This window comes from Pseudopodoces humilis, chromosome 5, assembly GCF_049639895.1.
Source record: "Pseudopodoces humilis isolate 2021_Gansu_Grassland_sample_001 chromosome 5, ASM4963989v1, whole genome shotgun sequence".
Classification (NCBI taxonomy): Eukaryota; Metazoa; Chordata; class Aves; order Passeriformes; family Paridae; genus Pseudopodoces; species Pseudopodoces humilis.
Window position 1 is genome coordinate 34907784 of NC_142204.1, and position 22894 is coordinate 34930677.

General features: G+C 38.0%; 1 protein-coding gene across 2 annotated transcripts in view; it reads left to right on the forward strand.

Moving 5' to 3' along the window:
- PPP1R12A (protein phosphatase 1 regulatory subunit 12A) overlaps window positions 1-22894 on the forward strand; it is a 113253-nt gene that overhangs the window by 23348 nt on the left and 67011 nt on the right. For both annotated transcript variants that reach the window (XM_014248945.2, XM_005519385.3), the window contains exon 2: window positions 20131-20261. In XM_014248945.2, coding sequence (XP_014104420.1) covers window positions 20131-20261 — 131 coding nt within the window. The remainder of the gene's footprint in view (window positions 1-20130; window positions 20262-22894) is intronic.

Below are 22894 nucleotides of genomic sequence, written 5' to 3' on the forward strand. Positions count from 1 at the left end.
TCTGTTTGGCTATACTGCTTTGTTTTTCTACTTTGTTTTTTGTTAGTGTCTTTGTTAGATGTAGTTTATTTGTTGAGGCGCAAAACGGCAGCTAGGTCTGGCAGCAGCTGACATTTATTGGAAGAAATAGTTCTGTTCAGATTGTGTTAATCTACAAACACTTCTTTTTGTCCTTAGGAGTCAATAGACTACGTGTTGATTGAAGAATTACATTCCAGCCCTACCTAAAGTAGGTGCAAAATGTCCTGTTTAATTCAACAGATCTGGTAGTCTGATATACAGAATACTGTGAGGTTTGGATATCTGTTTGAAGAGGAAAGCCAGTATTGACTAAACTATGCATTGTATTGGCAAAATTGACATTTTGTAAAGGTCAGTTGTGAAATTCTTATCTAAAAAGATTAATGCAAGTATTAAGAGGAGGTTCCATATAAAAGGTATAGCAGAGTTCTCTAGAAATTTTGATGCTGTGTTAGAAGTGTTGCTTCCCAGTGTTTAAGTGCTTGATTCCTTCTGAGAAATGAACCCTAGAGCTAAGCAGATACTGTTGTCATGCTGGCACATAGCTCTAACCGCAGCTTTTGTATTCCTATGTTTATCTGTCTAATCCTGAAGTTCATACTCATTTCTTTCTTGCCCCTTCTTCTAGACTCATGTTTTCTTCCATTGTCTTGAAAGCTCCCTTGCCCTTCTCAAGTGGAAGCTGTGCAGTCCTCTGTATTTTACACCCCCATCTGTTCAAGAATGTTGCTTTCTTCAGTTCCCCTTGTCCTTTCCCTGTGGACTGTGTATTACCATCTCCTTATAAGCACTTGCTTGTTAGAGTTATTCTTGCTGGAATCTAGGCTACAAATAATCTTGCTGTGCAGCAAGTTGCTGCCTCTGATAAATGCAGGCTGCAGCCAGTGGCTGGCAGGGAGATTCATTTGCTGTCAGACCTCTGAATTAGGGTTTTCTGGTACTTTTCAGTTGCACCAAAATCAAAGATGTTGTATTTATGAATGCTGCCTGAAGTTTTGAAAGTGATCTGGTCTTAATATTATGTAAAGAAATGCATTCAGTTGAATTTTAAGCTGTAGATTCTTCTGGAAGGCTACTTACATGAGCTTAGTTAAGGCAAAAGTAATGCTGAATCTGTGTAAGATTTAATTTTAAAGTGTCTTAAAAATGTACTGTAAATGTTCATCTTAACTGTTGTGTATAAACTAAATAGACTGCATGGATAGATTTGTGTAAGCATTTTCCATGGGAATCCCAGTGCCTTATATGGTCAACTTGCTTTGTCGTGTTCCAGTGAAATGAAGGCAGCCATCCAACAACAGGGGAAAAAAACCAGCCCAGCTGTCTTTGGCTTTGTCTGTAATACCCTCTTTCTTGGCCTGCTTCAGTAGCACAGTAGCTAATTATTAAAACTGAAAATGTGGCAAGAGCCTGTGTAGCTAGTAGAAGAAATTTCTTTTGTGGCAATGACTTTATACTAAGGATTTAATTAATTTATTGGAGGCTAATAGCATATTGATAATACTGGCTTATTGCATAATGCTCTTTTGCTATCATGTAAGCTGATGTGCCTCTACCTGAGCTTGTTGTAAACTGGTCATAATTCCAGTAGCTGTTACAGCCAGAGCAGGGTAGAGGGGGAGAATCCCCTCCTTTGGCCTGCTGGCCATGCTTCTTTTGGTGCAGCCCAGGATTGGCTTTCTGGGCTATGAACTGATGGCTCATGTTGAGTTTTCATCGACCATCACCCCAAATCTTTCTCTACATGGCTGCTCTCAATCACTTTTTTGCCCATCCCTGTGGGTGTGCCTGGGATTGCCATGACCCAGGTGTAGGACCTAGCACTTCGCTATGTTGAGCTTCACGAGGCTTGCATTGGCCCGTTTCTGAAATGTGTCCAGGTCCCCTGGGTGGAATCGCTTCACGCAGCATGGTGTCATCAGTGAATGTGCTGAGGGTGCGCTTGGTCCCATGGTCAGTGTTGCTGATGAAGATGTTGAGCAGTATCTGCCCCAACTCCTCAGGGGTTCCCGTTTGTTCCTGGTCTCCACATGGACAATGAGACATTGACCGCTACTCTTACATGCAGCCATTCAGTTACTTCTTTATCCTCCAAGTGATCCGTTCATCAAATCCGTGTTTTTCCAGTTTATAGGGAAGGATGTCATGTGGGACAGTGTCAAAATTTGCATTTTAAGGGATTGCTTCAGGGGGATCTGGTTCATCTGGGTATAGTAGCACCAGTGAGGTAAACTACCCTATACTTACTCTCAAGTAGTAGGATCCACAGAGGCTTTACTGTAATTCTTCATGTGGTAATTTATATACCTATACTTTAAAAACCCTCCTGAATGAGAGAGTAGATTGTTAAACTTAGTCATATCTCTTTATTCAGGTACTCAGAATCCTGTCAAATGCAAGAAAGTCATTACCTTTACTTGCAGTCCTAATAAAAAAACCACAACATGTTGCAGAAAAGAAAAAAAAACAAAGCACTTCATCACTTACCTACTGTGATGAGAGAAGTATCAGTAAAAACACTATAGTATTATTTTAAATTGTAATTAAGAAGGTTTTTGCTCTGTATAGGTGTCTGAGACCTTTAGTAGTCTTTCAGTTAATCATAGAGCTTCAGTGCCTGATTTGTGTGAAGAGGCCAGTCTACTGAGACCAGTGATAAGTCATCTTTGCTTCTGCTGATACAGAGCATTCCAATCAGTTCTCAGAAAAGCAGCTTTTGTTTTTTTTATGTCTTTTGGTTGCAGCTTCTGCTAGCTTCGTGTAATGACTTGAACTCATTGTTTTAGCAGAAATGGTGAACAGATTTCTCTTACTAATGATTTTTAGTCTTGTGTTACATGGTTGTCAGTGTCATTTTGTTCTAGGCTGAAGAGTTCTGTCTGTTGAGTTCTTTTTCTGGGAGGTAGTCCATCCCTTTGAATAAGACTGGATCTCTACGAAGTCTGTTCTCTTACTGTTTTCAGCTATGAAGCTGTAAAGGAGGATGGAATTTTTTTAATACTGAATCAGATTGGCAGAAGCAAAATCTCCTTGGATGGATCTATGTTTTAATATTCTAGCATTTTGCAGCATGATAGGATTTTTCAGAAGAAAACCTTTTTTCAAATATTTTCAGATTTACCAGAAAAGCTGATTTTTCCCTGATTTATTCAGGGAAAAGCTGATATCCAACAGAGTATACCAAGACCTAAAACACCCTGCAGTACCATACAGTAATATACTTATGTTAATTTTGAGTATGATAATTCAGAATACAGAGGTTGTACAGATGTCAGGGTGCTGTGAACTTGTAAAATTCATTTAGACTTAGGCTGTACTATCTGTGCTGTGACCTCTTTGCCTCTACTAGCACAGAGGAGGAAGCTGTAAGATGCAAAAATAGAGTAGGGACGTAGGAGTGAGTCAGAAGAGTGGAGGCAAAAGCAAGCTGTCAGATGTGGGTTGGCTGTCAGGGTGAAACTGAGAGTTAAGAAAATTAAGTGATAGTGTGGAAAAGAAAGACTGATATTGGGAATACTGAAGCAATAGAACTCGGTTGTTGGTATACTAGATATGAGGTAATTAACATGAAACCTATACTTGGACATAACATGTATTAATCTTTTAATACTCTATTATGTCATCATACCTAGATTATAGGGCCTCCTAGAGGATTTGCTCTTGGGATAGTTCAGGACATCTGAAAAAAGATGCTCTTGCTCATTGAACTTTTGCTTTATGAGTGAGGGGGAAAAGAAGATAATGGTGTATGGGGTAGGAGACAGCGCGCTTGTGCTTGTAGATGTAATGAAGGGGGGGAAGGAAGCTTTCCTTTAGCCATATGAAATAGTGGATATCCTAAAACCTCAGTTCCATGGTATTTCAAATTTATTTTAAGTCGGGGGGATATGGCTTATGCTGACCTTTTTGTTTTGTTTGTTTAATGATCTGTAAAGCAATAACTTTTGGGGTGGAGGTTTTACAAATCCTGCTTATGTACCTAAATGGTTGTCAAGTGGCAAGTAAGATCACATAAGAGAGTGGAACAAGGTTTAGGTAGTGCAGGCTTAACACTGTAAAGAAAAATCCATCATTTTGAATAGCCACACATTATGGAAGTACTGATCATCTCACAGATTGAATAAAACAAGTTCCTTTAGCCATAGGGAGGTAGAGATTAAGTAGGACTGTACACGGGTCATAGGTTTGTGAAGCCAATCACGTTAGCTTAGGCAGTGTTAATTAATGCATTTCTTAGGCCTGGAATATTTGGCTGTTCAGCCTTATTGCTTATATATAGATGCATAAATGAATATTTAATGTCAAAGTAGAGTCTTAGAAAAGCATAAAGCTCTAGCGCATTTTGCCTAATTTAATAGTGAAAATTAGGCTGGCAGAACAGTTTTCCCCTACAGATTTTTTTTTTTTTTTTTGTAGAGGTGCGCACTGTAGAGAAGAAAAAGCAAGCTCAAGGCGTCTTCTGGAGTGTCAGGAAGTGGGTTTCTCTTTTCTGTACAACATGGAGTCAGTTTCTCAGCATGCACTCTGTGGTATTGGGAGTGTAGCCCGCAGCCTGATGGATAGAACTTTCATGCAAATAAATTGAGAACCAGTTTACAAAACAGTTTGCATTGCAGGAGCTTTCATTTTGCAGCATGAACAGTGTATGATTGAATAGTAGAGAAAGTCATGTGGCCCTTTGTCCATTTGTCTTAAATGTGGAATCTTGGAAGTGTTCCCTGTCAAACTCTATCCCTTGCTACTGCTCCTCCCCTTCCAGGGATGTTGAGTGGTTACCCACCAAAACTCTGCAGTGCTTAGACTTTCCCCATGCTCAGGCAGTGTTTGTACTTTCTCCATGAAGTCAAAGCTATTTCATTTTTTGTGTTTTTTTTTTTTTTTTCTTTTTTTTTCTTTTTTCATTTGTTCGTAGGTATTTTGGGGGGAATGCAGTCAGTAAAGCCAGTGTGCATTCGTATGACTGATCTTGGAGCCAGGTGTGCTTCTCAGCCAGGTTTTCATTTTTGTGTTGTTTAATAATAATCATCTTTAACTAGAAGTCTGATGTACAAGAAGCAAATTTGAGAACATTTGTGATTGATTTTGTGATGACATGCATACTGCTAAGGTCAGGTAAACAGCAGACTTCTGGGCTTTTCTTATTTCTTTCAAGCTGACACAGTCCCAGTAAAGAGAAGGTCAGAGTGCTTTCTGTCCTGATGCAATTAGAAGATGTCAGCAGTCTCTCAGAAGTCAACAATAATGAGTTACTGCATAATTAGCAATTTAAGCTTTTGTCCTTTTCCCTAGAATCCTTTTTAAACTGAAACTGAAGTGGCTGCAGCTCCAGGTACAACTGAGGCAGTACTCTACTTTGGTGCCTTGAAAGGGTGTGCTCTTCCTCCCACCATGCTGTTTTCTTTCCGTCCTCCTGTTTTGTTTGTTTCAGTGGGTGGGGAGGAAGAAAAGATTGTTTCTGCCTTGCTGGTTAGTGAATTGGCTAATGGAGATTCTGACAAATACTTTTGGGAGTGTGCAGTTGAGAATGAGGAGGGAGACTGGGACCTCCCTGTTTGTCAACAGTGAGCTCGTGTAGAATCATGCCCTGAATGATTATGATTAGTGTATGTTAGTTCAAAGGAATTAGGGTTTTCTGGTTTTATAACACTACCTCCTGCAGGGAACAGATTATTGCTTAAAACTCATCTTGAAACATAGGCAAATTATCGGATAGGGATGGTATTTGTAAGTCCTTTGAAACATTGTCATCATCTGAATGTCATAGACTCTAAAGCAAAATATTCAGATGAGAGTCTAATTGCTATCAACTGGGATATAGTTTTTGTATAACTGCCTAAAATCAAGTGTAGCAGGGAAAGATGGTCATAAAAGCTCACTTTAAATGCTTTCCTAAAGTCTGTTTTTATCAGCATTCAACTACAAGAACTTTTACCAAAGGTATATCCTCCTAATCTCTTAAAAGTGGTATTGTGTGCAGTTAAAGACAGTGAAAAAAATACATAAGTGGCAAGTTTCTTCAGTGCTTTTTTTTCTTGGAACTCATTTCTGAGCTTCCAAAATTTGGCATGCAGGACTGAGAAGCTAGAGAGAACTGCAGCATATGTATGAATGTCTGAATTCCTTGTTCTCTGGCAAAATTGCAGAGGGCACCATGATTTTGTCAGGCTGATTTTGGCATGTATGCTGTGGGTGACGGTTGCTCATCTAGTTACAGTACTTTTCTCTTGCTTGTTTGCTTGGATAAAATTGCTCTTAACTAGGTTAGCAAGAACTAGAAAATTCAGAGTTTACTAGCTTACAGGTTTGCCTTTACACACAGAGAAAATTTGATTTGTGAGGATCAAAGGCTCTGTAGAAGATGGGGAAAATACAGCTTATGTTTGCCCTATCTGTAAGCTTTGCCCTAGAACTTGTAGAGACTTAGGGGATAGTGGGCATGACCTCTTGAGGTGCTGCAAGTTGTGCCACACAGAATACGCATGAGCACAGCTGTGACTTGGAGGGTCGTAAACTCTTGCCACATGAAATGCTTCAGATCTGCTGTCTTACATGTTTGGTGGCAGCGGTGAAAGTGGTATAACATGACTCAGAGTGTACAAACAAATAAATCCAGCAGAATAAGGCTTGAGATGGTGTTAGTACTGGAGCACACACAGCAGTTTGAAAAAGAAGCTGCTTTTGTAATATAACGATGAAAAGTATAACATTTTTAGTACACCAATGCTTCTAATATGGTGATGAAAAGTCAGCATCTATCATTCTTGACCTCTGTATCAGAGTGAATATCTGAGACTCTGTGTGAGAGTCTGGTTTGCTTTTTAATGCCATGAGAACAACAGTAGCATTGGTTGCAGATGGAGTCTAGAGACCTGCTTCTCAAAATTACTCAGTTTGTGCTGGGTTTTCATGCTTTGTGTGCCAAAACAGCAGAGTTAGTCTGATACTTGATGTGGTCAGAGTATACTATGAACAAAAAAAAGAGAAATCTGTTTAAACTCAGGTTTGGGGAGACATACTTCAAGGTGTCGTCTCCTGAGAAAGCCTGTTCAGGTTCTGCACCAAAGGAGTCTCTGCTAGTAAGCTTTCATGAACATTTATGGAGAGTTGTTCTGAGTGGGGTAAGCTTTCATCTGGCAAGGCTGCAAGCTTAAAAAGCCTTGTTAGACCTATGTTGTTTCAAAACTGTTTGCTAGTGCCCCAGATTGTAGGAGTGTCAGCTGCATTCCATGTTCATCAGATCTGCCTCCATGGTGCAAAAAAAAGCAGTGGTGCTGTTGGTGATGCTCAGTAAAGATTTTGAGGCAGTATAACTGTGTTGACATGCTGATAAGCCTAATGAACCTCAGTTATCTCAGAATCTTTTACATGGATTTTTTTTTGTTTGTTTATTTGTCAATTTTTTATTTATTTTATCCAGGATGGCTGACAAGGTAACACTTCCAGGCATTTCTGTTGCTGCTTTGCAGCGCTGGTATGGTGTTATCAATCATTTGCTGTTTTTCAGGTATTTCACAGTCTGTTTAGAAGCACTGGCAAACTTGAAGCTGCGTTAATTCTTGAATAGTGGCTAGGGAGCTGCCCAAGCACACCTGTGATTTGTATTACCAAGATCTACCAAGTTAAAACAGTGATCAATGGGGTTTTAATGTTCTTCCTTACTACTAGTAGGCTAGAAGGTATATCAGCCTCATTATGCAAGGCAAAACTGATTATTTCAAAACACACAGTAGAAGTATTTGTTGATCAATTTCATTTATTTATTTATTTAGTTTTATATGCCCTATATGTTGTTTCTGGTGTTTTCTCCATTCTTAACATATCTAAAAAATGCTTCATTATTCCTGCCTGTGACAGCTGTGTTTTTTCATTGATGTTTGTAACTTTCCTTTCCAAATTTCTACTCTATTATTTTAAGTTTATACTACTTATACCCATTTTAACTTTGGGTTGTATCTTGATTGTCTCCGTTTTATTTGTTAAAAAATTATTTTTAATTGCCGCCATACTTTTTCTTTATTTCTTTACTACTGTAACTTCCTAATAAAATTGTGTTTAAGAGTAATGGTTTCTGATCCATGTGATACCCGTTCAGAGGATTTTAAAAAAAGGCTTGAAAATTTCCTCTTTTAAAAATGTATTGTGTATATATAGTGATACTTACTGTTGTGGATGGGTCTAAATAAACTTAGATTATTTTACTTGTTGGCTGTTGTCTTCCTGACCATTTTTCAATGTAATTTGGGTGTAAGTGCTTTCTTAGGAACTTGTGATTACTTGCAGTTTCTTTGTTAATCTGTCATAATGAGTTTCTAATGGGACAACAGTACCAAAGAATTTCCTGTTTATATAGACCAGAGGGAATCCAATGTCCAAGCTGGTACTTCTGTCGTGTTCTTTTGGGAGAGGGTTCCAAAGTGGATGTTGTTAATTTTGTGGCTCAAGAGAAATCCTAGATGTCTGTCGCTGTTAGGAAGTACTCACAGCTGTTTCTTTGTGCTAGTGAAAAATTTGGATACAGTCAAAAGATAGTTGTTGGAAATGGGACTGGAGTTGCTGCTGGGACAAAGGAAGCACCTACATGGGAACACAGGTTTCATCTTCCCTCGGACCAGTGAGGGTGTGCGCAGCAAGTTCACAATGTAGCAAGCCTATTGAAGAGGGTGTTAAGTTTCACTGTGGCAAAAATGCCTTTTTTAGAAGTTGCAAACTCTGTGCAGATGAACAGCTGCATAGCTGGCCTTTGATAGAGAGGGAGTTTGGTCTTGAATACTTCTTTTTATTCTTTATACTTGACAGAGGCTTGTGGTGTGTTTGATTATTATCTTTTTATTTGTTTGAACAAACAGTTTTGTTAACTATTCTGAAGCACGCATGTAAATTATTTTAGAAGATTTTTTTAACAAAGGGACATCATGAATACACTCTTTTTAACTTCCAAAGCTTTCTTTAAGTGACTTGGCTGCCTTGAATTTTGGCTTTAGGTATATCATGATACCATCTTTCACTTGCGGATAATTTGAGTCATGGTGATCTTTGTCTGTTACAAGAACCTTACCTTTTGGAGTACATGGGGACATTTTTTGTGCAGATTAAATGAGAAAAAAGGCTTTGGACAGATGGTTCCAAATGATGCTCTGTGTGTTCCTACAATGTGGAATATGAAAATTTATATGGAAACTACCTGATACTGAATTTTTTAGCATTGTCTATACCTTATGCACTCCCCTGAGTAATTCATTCAAACTTAGGACAGAAGAGAAAACAAACCAGGTCCCAGTTTCTTCTGGTTTTGTTCTGAATGTATTTCTGAAAGCAGAAATTAATTGAGTGATTGTAAAATGAAGTTATGAATATATGCGTTCCACAGCCACTGGGGAAAAAATTGGAGAGCTGATTCCTGGTTTTGGTTTTTTTTTTGTTTTTTTTTAAAGTTAAGGTAAAATACATAGACATCACTGTTACGTGTAAAAGATGCTGCACTGTGAGGATTATTCTGAAGGTTTCTCAACACTTCTGTGTTGCCCTACCTTCAGAGCGAGGCCTGTACTGAGGAGTATTGAGGTGTTACTGCTGATACACCTGGAAAAGGTGTTGTCTGACACCTGCAGAGTTGCAGGGACTGGAAGCTGCAGGTTTCCAGGTTTCTCACCTTATTACAATCTGAATAGACAAAATCTATATTAAAAATACCATTTTGAGAAAAACCAGGTGTTTGATATTTACTGTAACAAGTTTGGCTGATTTGCTTTTGTTCAAGTATTGATACTTGATCTCTGATATACTGATACTCTGTTCAAGTATTGTTTTTTAGAAAAGCCTTGGTTTTCTGCTAAAATATTAGTGATCCTGTCAAAATAATTTCATCCTGAACCTGCTGATTCGTAACCTAAGTCAGCTTCAAGACTTCGTAGCATTTTTGAAAAGCTGGAAGTTATTTCCAGTTTATCTAGTCAATTCAATGAATTATAAGTTTGATCACAAATTGGATTTCTGGCATTTGTGTTAGAGAATAATAGCTTTTCTTTTTCCAGTCTAGGAACAGAAAGTAGCAGAGGCAAGATATCTTTCCTTAAAAATGGAAAACTGAGAAACAATTTGTTTCCTTGTTTACATGTAGTCCTACCTCTGTTTAAGTGGCTTTGTGCACAGAATGTACTTCTGATAAATGAATATATTTATCATATTTAAGATTATCTGATTAATGCTTAAGCAGTTTGAAATGTCAGTGTTACTTCTTATTTTATTCTTGATTCCATCCAAGTATGAGGTTTTTCATTCAATTTGATTATACTTACTTTCTATGTGTAAAATGCATATAAATCTAACTGATGTATTATTCATACTTCACGTGTACTTTTTTATCCTCTGTTAAATTGAGCTATACAAATTAGTCATTTATTTGCATAGATTCCCCTGCTTAGGGAGTAAAAGAGTTCTGACTGATACCAGCCTTATCAGCTTACTATATCTGCTTTTACTACTAATATGCTGTATAATGCTAAGGATAAAACCACACATGGCAAGTGCTAATTGAATTAGTGTCTTACTGCCTTTTTGTACCTGTCATCTTGGTTTCCTCTGTTAAAGGTGCTTTTTATTGTCAACAGTAAGGTGTAGTACGAAAGTGAGCGCACAGAAAGTCTATCTTGATTACTCTAGGATGCTCTATCAGCATGTAAATTTTTCCCCTTGATGGGGTGAAGCTTTATCATTGAAGTTATCATAGCTTTTCTTAAATTCAATGCTATTTCTTTTATTCTACTCAGTTCTGCCACTTCACTTCCTAAAATTAGAAAGCAGTGAAACTTCCTGTAGATCCTGCTAATGCAAAAGATTAAACGTCAGCTGATGACTGGAATGCAAACATAGCCTGTGAGTTCACAGAGGAGGGCTGATAGATATGGTCAGGTTTACTTTCTTCCAAGGCACTGCAGTCTTCCACTCTGAAGAACTCAGAACACTGTATAGAGATGATAGTCAGAAGCAGAGTTTAAAAAGAAAACTTGGCACACATGGTTTAAATTTAATAGAAAGAACATAGAAATTTGTAAACCTACTTGTTTATGTAGACAGGTTCCCCTACAAAGTTTTATTTATGCCTTTTTGTTTTGCTAGATTATTTTGGTTAAGAAAGTGCATTAGGGGCTATCAGGAGGTTAAGTATTTTAAATTGAAAAGCTGCTTTGGCTCAAGAACTTGATTAGTCACCTATATGCTAAAAGCAGGTTATGTTTTCTCACAGAAAAAAAAAAACCTATTTGAAATGCAGTTGGCTACTATTTAATTTGACTGGGACAAAAATATGTGTCCTACATGACATTGCTTTCTCCTCCTCAAATATATTATCTATACATTGTGTAACCCTGCAAACTAATCACTGTCTGCCAAAGTTGTAGCAATAAATGCCGAATGAAAGCATAACTGTATAATGGCACTATATTTTTACAGTATGCCAATTTTGTGTACTCCTGAACCTTGTTTCTTTTCCATACTTGTCACAAGGTAGATGTGGAGGGTTGTATGGCTGTGTCCCACTGAGTATGGTGCATCAGCCACAGGGCCTGTTCAGCCTTGAGAAAAGGTGACTTAGGGGGGACCTCGTAATTTATATATGAGTATCTGAAGGGAGCATGTCAGAGGATGTTTCCAGGCTCTTCTTGGTGGTTCCAAGCAATAGGACCAGAGGCAATGGGCAGAAACTGATACACAGGAAGTTCCATCAGAGTATGAGGAAGAACTTATTTACCATGCCCTGGAACAGATTGTCAAGAGAGGCTGTGGAGTCTCTGGAGATACTCAAGATTGTCTGGACACAGTCCTGTGCCATGTGCTTTTAGGATGACCCTGCTTGAGCAGGGGGGTTAGGCTGGATGACCACTGTGGTCTCTTACCACCTGACCCATTCTGTGATTCTGTGATCTGCTGAAATTGCCTCAGAAAGCAAGCTGTGAAGGCAGAGGCCAGAAAATAGAGACAGCCATTTGTGAAACAAATGAGCCTGAAATTCAGTTCTGGATGCTAGTCCCAAATTCACTGAGTTTTGATAGGTTTCAACAACATGTAGCTAAAGTGAGAATCCCTCATATGTAATTTACACATACTTACCTGCCTAAGCCTTCAGGGTTTGTGAATTTGCACATCGTACCAGCTGTAATACCATGGTGTCTGTCAGATCTTCATTTCACCATTTGGCCTGGTAAACTCATGTTCTTTCACTTGGCATGTAGTTAAAAAGCTGCCTAAGATACCTGAAAATATGTTTATAAGCAAGTTCCAAAAAAAGTACTAGTGTTCTTTTTAAATTTAAAGAAATCAGAAGGAAAAGCAGAAGTTATTTCTCAGGCACTTAATACCACAAGTTTAAGAAAGAGCCTCATTTATGTGAACTTAAGACAGAGATTGCTTCGTAGAGTCCAGTCTCTTCACCAGCTTTGTCACTATGAGCCAGGAGAAAAAAGGCCATTCAGGTAAATAGATATACACCAGCATCAGTAACTTGATGACCAAATGGTTTAATCTCTTCCAAAATAATTTTTTTTTGGTGACATCTCATTTTCCAAGGGTTATTTGAGGAGATTAGGCAAATGTTTTTGGTAGGTTGTCTTGAGATTTTTCTTCGAGTTGCAGTAGATGAATACCATTAAATTTTAATACTACACATTTAGTGTGGTGGTTTTAATTAAGAGATAACTTCTGGTGTGGGAATTTCAAGTGTTCCTAAAAATAGATTTTCACAGAGCTAAAAATGAAAACGAATATCAATTTAGAAGCACATTTGCATGTAATACTAGGTAGCCTGGAATAGAATAGCTGGGATTATTTCAGCAAGAACAGGAAAGCAGACATTAGATTGGGTTGTTATGTCCCTGTAATGTCTGTCAGAATGAGTCTTGATCCATGACTGGGATTGGTAACACTGAGAGTCACATCTCTGGTTAGAGTAAATAATGTTGCAGCAGCCAACTCTCCTTTTCTCCTCACCTATCTTGGCTGGAGGTTAGAGGGCAAGCATAATTCTATTTTGAAACACTCTGAAACTACTCAAATACATGTATCCTATTGCAGTCCTGATCAAGATTTATGAATAAGCATTCATTAGGATTTAAATTGTGGGAAATCCCTATAAGACTGATTTTTTAATAAGTAGATTATATCAGTCTCAACAGCAATAGATTTCAGTACTTTTCATGAATTGTGTCCACAGCTAAATTTGCAGATTCAACTTTAAGTTACAAACTAGTAAAGTTTAAGGGCATGTAATTTAATTGGTAATTCAGCGTAGCAGAGAAAACAAGATTGAATGGTAGGATGGAAATTACATTGTGCTCTTACTGCATATTTGAGCTAAACATTTACTGATTTCATATAGTTCCTGGTTCTGTCTTGGAGCTGAAAGAAAATCTTAAGTAAACTTTTGTTGAGATATACTCATGTATAACTCAGAAAACTTAGACAAGTTGTTTACATGAAATGGAAATAATAACTAGAGAAGTTTGAGTTCTGGAATGATTTGTCTATTTTTGTCAATGTTTGACAGTTCTGCAGGATTTCAATAACCTCTGCATGCCTTCCCCATGAGACTTGAATGGACATGAAAGGTTGCATCATCCTCAAGTAGTGTTTTTTCCGTAGGAGAAAGTGTCTTTCTCACCTGCTTTTGCAGGTGTCTAAAATGATTCTCATTTTCTGTGCTTAAAAGTGAAGTGTTTCCAAGAAATTTCTCTAGAGAAGAGTTTGCAATAACTTGCAGAATCCATGAGGTACTCTTGAAATGCTTTGGTAGTTTGAATTATTTGATATGGTGATAATAATTTTAATTAATTTTTATGGGCCAATTCTCCAGGATTTAAAATAGTAGGCCATTCTTACCAAAAAATAACACACAAGTGTGTCATACACATAGATAGTATTTACAGGCAAGTTAAACAAAATAACACTAGTCTAGCAAAAGGCTAATATTACTAGTTTAGCAAGGATATTTGCATTGTAAACCATACTGTTTTTACTAGAAAGCATGCTTTAATAAAGTAAAATATTCAAACTTAAAACTATATTTTGTCAGTTGGCAAGGTATCCTGTATTACCCCAGCTCAGTGAAAAATAGAAGCTGTGATTTGTGGGTTGGCTAAATGATCACTTAATTTCATAATTGAGCAATATTTGTCATCTGTAATAATAGTTTGATGCCTAAAGTTCTGTTACAACACCAAAAGTTTTTTGTTTCTTAATGTAAACATGAACATCAACAGCAGCCTCTCCACCCTATATGTACTGTATTAAATGGAGTACTTGGCAAATGTAAAATACCTACTTTCATAGTGATTGCTTGAATAGTAAATAAGTGTAGTAATCACTAATACTTCATAATCTCATTTGTTGGTCATTCTTATTACCCTTTGTCCTGAAAGTGTTCCAGAATATTCAGTGATTCTTAGGACATAGTCATTATGAATATTAGAACCTTGTAAGATGCTATACTTAGTATGAAAACATTGAATTAATGACCAAGTAACAAATTTGGTGGGGGAAAAAAAAAAATTCCTCCTTTGTTCTGGTGGCTGTAACTCCCAGATTACTTTGACTCCGTAGCTTGAAAGTTAGATAAGGTTGATGTTTCATTTCATACACTTTACTGCCATTTCACTTGTTGGTGCTTCATTATTAATTATGGGGCAGCATAAATATGTTAGCTGTTGAAAGTGGAAAGTGTTGCTCAAATTTAGTTTGGTTCTTTTGACCAAATTTCTTTTTAGACCTTCTCAGTTAGTTGTTTATTGAAAGAAAAAAATCCTCTAAGAGTTGCAATTTGTAAACTTACTCTTTTTTTCCCAGTGGTGAAGATGAACAGAAGATGTGATTAGTGAACTGTAATGTGCTCTCTCCTAAGAAAACCTTTCCTCATGAAGGCAAAAATCATTGCAGAATGAGACCAGTGTTCAAACTGTGGGGATTATCTCATGGTGCTCACTTGGAGGTCAGCACAAGGACTTGGATAGGAACAGTAATTGTTGAGTTCACATTGTGAACTGCTCTGTGGTGCCATTATTTCAGAGGACTCATGGTTGACCACCTTTTCATGACAACTGATGAATTTAATTCTCTTCAGCCTCTATTTCTGTCTCAGTTTCAGTTGAAACTGCTCGGCAAGGGAGGGAGGACAGTGAAGTAGACAGAGTGAGTAATGTGATTTCCGTAGGAAGGCTGTGCAAGGCCAGGTTGGATGGGGCTCTCAGCAACCTGATGTTCCTGCCCATGACAGGGATTTGAGACTAGATGAGTCCCTTCCAACCCAAAATATTTTGATTCTGTGAAATCTTACAAGAAACAAGAAACAAGGCTTAAACGTGTTGTGAATTTTAAAGTGAGAGTGGTAGAAGTGGTTGCTAATTTAAAGATACATCTTTCAAAAAGTGTCAGTTTGAAACAAGAAGCTTTAACACAGGCTTTGTAATGGGTGAAAAATCAGAGTGAAACTGAATTTTGTTTCTCTGATAGTGGAACTAGGACATGAAGATTAATTTCAGAACAATGCTACTTCTCTGAACACAAAACCCATTTTAATATAACCAAAGCAAATAATTCTGCTTTAATCTGATAAAGATATTTTCCTTTCTTAATTTTTTTTCATTTTAAATTAGAATTGCCTTTCTGATCCAGTTTAGATTCAATTTAGCACAATGTGTCAGCATAGCTGTAAGGGAGGGAGTGTGGGTATGTGATGGCAGAGGGACTAGGCAACCCAAGGTGAAGAGAATGGGAGCCACTTTAAACCAGCTCTACTGCTTTAATTTGATTCTCGGGTACATTAGCAAAGATGTTCATGTTCTGCTAAGTCCTGTTGAATCCACTGGAAGTACTTCACTCGAAAAATTGAAAAGGGGGATAAACTATTCTAGACCCTCACTGTGTGAGGTCTTCCTCCTGTTTCTGGTATTCACATGGCAATTCAGAATGACTGTTTGACTTGTTTTATCCCTTTAATATATTCTCCTGTGTTCATATTTTTGGCTCTTTTCTGTACCAAGAGTAAATAAGGAAAAAATGAAATGTGATGGCAGAGGTGAAATACATGTTTGTTTTCCTAATACATACAAAATAATTTATGGAATAGATCAGAATACTAATCTAATCAGTAAAAGGGTAGGTTTTAATCTTTTTGTGGAGAATGGAGATGAATTTTACCAAAACTAATTTCTAAACAGTACATGGTGTTACTTCATTAGATGTTAATGAAAATCATTAAAATTTGTAGCCCCATGTAAGGTGCATGGTGTATGGCTCTGCTTCATGTGTATACAGATTCATTGCTTCTTTCCCTACAAGATTTCTGACTTTTAAAAAATAATTACAGGCTTGTTTTTCCTGTCTTTTGGGGAAGAGTGCTGTCTGCTGAATTCTTTGGGTGGTTACTCACTAATGAACCAAGCACTTCTGATTCTTCTTTTAAAGCTATATCTTTTAAGGCTACTGACTAACTTAAGAGTTCCCTGTCACCTGTGTTCTTAACATGGGGCAGTATCAAGAGCCAGGTTTATCACCTGCTACTTGCACTGGAATACAAAGTCATGGCAAATACAGTTAAAAGTCTCCCGTGTTCAGCATGGTATCTGGTTATCCCCTTTTGAGTATTTATGGGAAAAGGTTAAAATATTGTTTCCAGCACAAACTAGACCTACCTAGGACAGGTCTGTGTGGGAGCCAGGCGCTGTTGATTTTTGCTGGCCTTCGGAGTCTAAGTTTCAAGTTGTTGTACAAATAGAAAGTGGTTCTCTTTACTGGACTTGAGTGTACTTCCTTTTTCTTATCAGAAAAGGTAACCAGACTTTGTATTCTCAACTTTGCTTTGACTTTATGACTGATTAGCCTAGTTTCTAAATTGGTCTTCAAAGGAAACAAGGTTTATACGATTGCACTGGTAGCTGTTGTTCTGTTTGAGGCCCACTGGCTAACTTAGATCAAATTTGGCAGGGTGATGAGTGCTTCATGTGGAAATGCCTTTCTACCAGTTGGTGAGGCTGGGGTTGAAAGAGAGAGAAACCAGTTCATGGGATGAAGGGAATCTTGTGTGTGAGCCCCCATGTTCTTCTTGCCCTAGGAGCTGGCTAGTGTGTGTGCTCTACAGGTGTGTTTTGCAAGTGCTTGGAAAGGACTTTAAGATGACCTGTGATTTCACTAAGTGGTAATTGATGCTTCGAGTGGGAACTGTGGGTCATGACGGGAGAGACTGGGGCTAGGGGCATATGAGTGTGAAGAACTGAAATGAATCTTGAAAGGGCTGTAAGAGAGGTGGAAAAGGAGGACCTGCAGCTGTGTCCTCTGTTCAGATTCTGGGACAGAATTAATTGTGAGAATTTATCTTTCTGAGTTACTGCAGCCTCAGTGGAACTCTGGTTATTTACATCTTCATGTGCATTGCCTTTTCCTTTGTAATAACTTGCAGGCTGGGATCTAGAAGAGCAATCTGTTCAGAAGCTGTTGCTTTATCATGCTGCTCCAACAGGCTTTCCTTTTGTGGTTGAGATGTCAGTCTTTAACAACAGAGGCACTTCTGACACTTGATAAATACTGCATTTAGAAGTGAGCAGTGCAGTAGAAATGAAAAAAACGTGTAGATAAAATTTCTTTTATAACATTTGTTCCTTGGCTTTCTGTCTTAAGGTACCTGATGATAGTGACAAGTGCCTTTCCTGTGGAAAGTGCTGAGAGTGATAGGATCTATCCAACACCTGCCTGTAGTTCTGTTAAGAAGAAAAAAAGGACATGGAGACATATGATGCAGTAGATTTGTGTTTTCCAGCAGTAGAATCAATTGCAGTTTGTTTTATTAGACTTGAGATAGGTATTACCTTTTTGAAGACCACGGTGAGTTTTAATAAAATATTTTTGGTTGTTACGAATATGCAATCTCTGATTAATACCTGGTAAGTGTATTGAAGCTCTCCTGATTCTTGCCATGTATGGCACAATGAACTGCCCAAATTTGGTCAAATATTTTTAGGCACTTAGTCATATGTCTTTTAATGTGCTGCATATGTAAGCTTTTGATTCACTTAGCAACAGCATTTTTATGAGTATGTCTTGCCAGGTTTTCTCATGTGTACTTGAAAAATAAGCAAGGATTGTTCTGTGTTGGGTTGTGTCTCAACCAGATGGTTGGGGTTTTGTTTCTTTGTGTTCGTTTGTTGGTTTTTTTTTTTTTTGTTAATAGTGCTAATCAATTTGAAGATAGCTTTTTTTTTCCACAAATGATGAATTTTAGGGAGCTTTAGAATAAGCATGCAGCATATTAATATTTAATATTTAAATACCTACATTTGAAAAATATTTCTGATATAAATTTATTTTTCCTTATAATTTGGTGGTGAATAATATTATAGACATAAAATACCAGTAGTTTGACAAATTGAATATCCAGAAAAACTGGACGTATGACTGTATATAGTTGATGTTTCTGTTATATGTAAACATCTGAGCTTCTTGAATTTGTTTTCCTCCTAAACTGATTAACTATGTCTTGCATTTGATTACTTCCTTAAGTTATAAAATGTCTTACAAAAAGAAGTGATTCTCTTCTTTCAGAGCTTATTATGAGTGTATAATCATTGTACACTGTTGATAAGTGGGAGAAATTGAAGACAAATATGCTTGACAAACTTTTAGTGTTTATTGCCTGGAGTATGTTAAGAAACTAATTTATTAAAAGGACTGCTGATTTTAGGGATGGATATGACTATAAAGTTTTCAAGTCAGTTTTCAAGAATTCAAGAATGGAGTTTTGTTTTTGACTGAAAACCAAATAATGTAAGCATTGTATTGCAGTCTAGTTGCAGTCTAGCTGTACCTAACTAAAGCAAATGGAGTCAGAGAAGGATAATTTGTGGCTGGTTTTGTTTGGCTGGTTACACTGGGCAGCAACAGTCTCCTCATGGTGTAGCTGTTGCCTCAGCATTGCTGAGTGGAGGAAAGCTTCAGGATTCATCTTGGAACGTGCAGTTGCTTAACCAGGGATATCCAAGTTGTTTTCTTTCCATAGTAAAACATGATGTAATTTGGGGTTTTTTTCAGAAGTATTCTGAAAAGTAAAATTTATACCTTAATTGCATTTCATTAGAGGCATAATTCCCTAGTAGGATTTAGGAGCCCAGGAGCAGAGGTTCTCATTTCAGCCTTGTGGCTATGTAGTATTGTTGATTTATTAAGCTAAAAAATTAATACCAGTCTTGTGGGGTCTAGCTGCTTGGAGTTCTTGCTGCCCTGAAATGCACAGGAACTTTTCTCTCAGTTGCTCTGCCCTTTTAAGGGTAGCAGGATAGAAGTTGGCAAAGAAAACTTACCGAGCACCCTGTGAGAAAAATACTTGAACACAGAGAAGAAAGGCAAAGTAGGAGTCAGTCAAGATGGAGGTCTGGAGAATGGCAGTAGTTCTGAATCTGAGCAATGCTGTTTAAGAGATGCAGGCAGATGATAATGTTTTTGCAATTGCCAAAATGATACTCAAGTAAGTTTATAAACAGAAATGATTAATAGACTGTTGAAAGATTTATGGTGGTATTGAAGATACTGCAGTAGAAAACAGTAGAGGGATCTTGAAATACTATGTAGCACCCCTTTATACTCTGTAGTCTCATCTACATTACAGGAAAAACAACATTATGGTATTGTTTTCAAAGTGCTTCCCTAGCTCTTAGTCACATTTCTACTTCATGGTGTAGCTGTTTATTCAATTTTAATATCCACTCAAGTGGCTGAGCTGGGCCTGGGATAAAGTGAGGACCTGAGGAACCACTTTGTACTGGAGAATAAGGTTTCAGTGAGGATTGTAAAGGGCTTCTCAGAAAACCAGAATGCATTTATCTGAGAAAATAATATTTTTTTGGCTTTTTTAAACTGTTTAAATTTTAGAAGTTTATAAATGTGAAACACTTGCTGTTTATCTCTCAGATTCTTTCTGTCTGGCTGTCAGACCACAACAAAGAAACTCCACCTCCTCATCAGAACTGAAAATACTTACCTTTTCTCCTGAGGATTTTGCTTAAAGATGCACAGGATTGTAGAACAGCTTTGATATTAACTTACTTCTTAACTCTTTCTTTCTTTCTTTCTTTGTAGGCTTGTATAGATGATAACGTAGATATGGTGAAATTTCTGGTGGAAAATGGAGCAAATATTAATCAACCAGATAATGAAGGCTGGATACCTCTACATGCAGCTGCTTCCTGTGGATATCTTGATATAGCAGAGTAAGACTTTTTCCTCTATTTTTAAAATCTATGTATTTTGCTAATACATTGCTGAAGAGACAGTAGAAGCAGATGGTATTCATAAATTGTGTTTTTAGTTACCTCTGGGATGTGTAGTGAGGATGGATGCTTTTATATTGTCTGTTGATTGTGAAGTGCGTTGCATTTCATCTTCCTAGTTTTTTTTACATTGCATATTAGGTAGATACAAACATAAACATATGCATATTAGGTAGATACAAACAGCCTATGACTGTCAGATTATTTCTTTATATTATTATTTTCTGTAGAAAGTTTTTTATGGGGGAAGGCACAGGACAGTGTTCCAAATTACATTGATTACTAGTCTGAAACATTATCTTGGGATAAGTCTATGTGTAGGAGGTAGGTTTTACAGTTGTATTTGTAGTCTTGAACCATTTGTTTTTCAGCTATGGTGTAGGACAGTTGACTAGTTATTTTGGCTGTGGAGCAAAAGCCTACAGTAGAAGCTAGATGTCTGTTTCAGTATTAGTTAAAACTTACTCACTGAGTTCCAGGAGTGGTTTTGTTATTTTTGGTCTGTTGAAGGCCACTGAAGGTGTGCTAAAATCAAATTTTTTGAGAGGCTGTCTGTTTGAGCCTGAAATTATTCTTCTGAAAAAATGTGTGGCATGTGTTGTTCAGCACACTGTTGTGGCAGTTAAGCAGGTAATAAAGTATTTTTTAAAACCCTTTGAGTAAACACAAAATTAATTTCACCAAACTCATTGTGACATCTGATCCAGTATAAGATTTGGGTAAAACAGAAAGTAGTATTTTATTGTGTAATTATGTACTAATTGCAGCAGTGAAGAATGAAAATTGTGAGTTTGTTTTGTGAGTTTGAGAGTTTTTCTTGCTGTAGTCTACAGGGAAGTGAAAAATTCTGGGGACTCTAGTATACCATTTTCCCTGGGATTTTATTTTTTTTTTTTTTTTTTTTTTGAGGCGTTCACCGAGTGATGTGCTTCATATGTCCTTGGTATACCCAGGGCAGTGTGTGGCCACTAACTTTGCAATCTACCCATGTAGGTGTTTGATGCTGTAATCCCCCTTTCATGAGTACTGGAAGTGTTTACTTCTTGACTATACTATAACAAGAATTTCCCTGCAGAATGAGATAATACAAGCCTTTCTTCAGTTTAGTGGAGGCAAAAACCTGTTTTTGTTCCACAATAGGAAAAAGTTTAGTTAAGTGATCTTGATTTGTTGTTGCAGCCAAACACAGGCACTTGTTCAGGAAAGAGACAGCAATGTCCCTTGTCCTCTAAACAGTTTTTCACTATTGACTTAGATATCTGTTATGTAGCTGGTTCTTATTCTCTCAGATTGGAGCAGAACCTCTGTGTATTTTCTATGGGTAGCTTTTAGAGAAATGGGATTATTGAACTATAGTCCTTTGGGATGTGAGACATCTAAGATGTTGTAAGAACAGTGTTTCTAAGGTGCATGGAGTTTTGAAGATCAGCTGTTGAAACAAACTTCCATATACAGCTGAGACTTGAGTGTAGCAATATTTATATCTGATGAGGCCCATAGAGCTTAGATCTTCTTTAGACTGCTTCTTCAGGATCTCAGCTTCAAATAATTTACAAAAACGAATTCTGTAAACCACAATTTGCAGCTGAAGCAAAACTGGGGGAAGGTGAAAGGAAGATACAATAAACTACCAGAGATTAGAAATTTCATTTTTATTTAGTCCATAGTATGTGCTGGATCCATCATCTGCTTTAGTGAGGATGCATTCCTGGGAAGTGTGAGAATGTGTGTTTGTGCACATCTGTGACTGAATCCCATATATTTTACTTATAACACCTATTTTTGTGCAAGAGTCTGACCTGTGCTCCCCTTTCTCACTCTCCTGCGGAACTGCCTGTTGCACGGCTTTGTAGTGCTTCTCAAACTGGGGACTTGGTAATCCTGTTTCTGCTTCTTCTGCTTCCATCTTAAGTTTTCTTAGGGCTTCCTTCCTTCCTTCCTTCCTTCCTTCCTTCCTTCCTTCCTTCCTTCCTTCCTTCCTTCCTTCCTTCCTTCCTTCCGCCACTTCCGCCACTTCCGCCACTTCCGCCACTTCCGCCACTTCCGCCACTTCCGCCACTTCCGCCACTTCCTTCCTTCCGCCACTTCCTTCCTTCCGCCACTTCCTTCCTTCCGCCACTTCCTTCCTTCCGCCACTTCCTTCCTTCCTTCCGCCACTTCCTTCCTTCCTTCCGCCACTTCCTTCCGCCACTTCCTTCCTTCCGCCACTTCCTTCCTTCCGCCACTTCCTTCCTTCCGCCACTTCCTTCCTTCCGCCACTTCCTTCCTTCCGCCACTTCCTTCCTTCCGCCACTTCCTTCCTTCCGCCACTTCCTTCCTTCCGCCACTTCCTTCCTTCCGCCACTTCCGCCACTTCCTTCCTTCCTTCCTTCCGCCACTTCCTTCCGCCACTTCCTTCCTTCCTTCCTTCCTTCCTTCCTTCCTTCCTTCCTTCCTTCCTTCCTTCCTTCCTTCCTTCCTTCCTTCCTTCCTTTCCTTCCTTCCTTCCTTCCTTCCTTCCTTCCTTCCTTCCTTCCTTCCTTCCTTCCTTCCTTCCTTCCTTCCTTCCTTCCTTCCTTCCTTCCTTCCTTCCT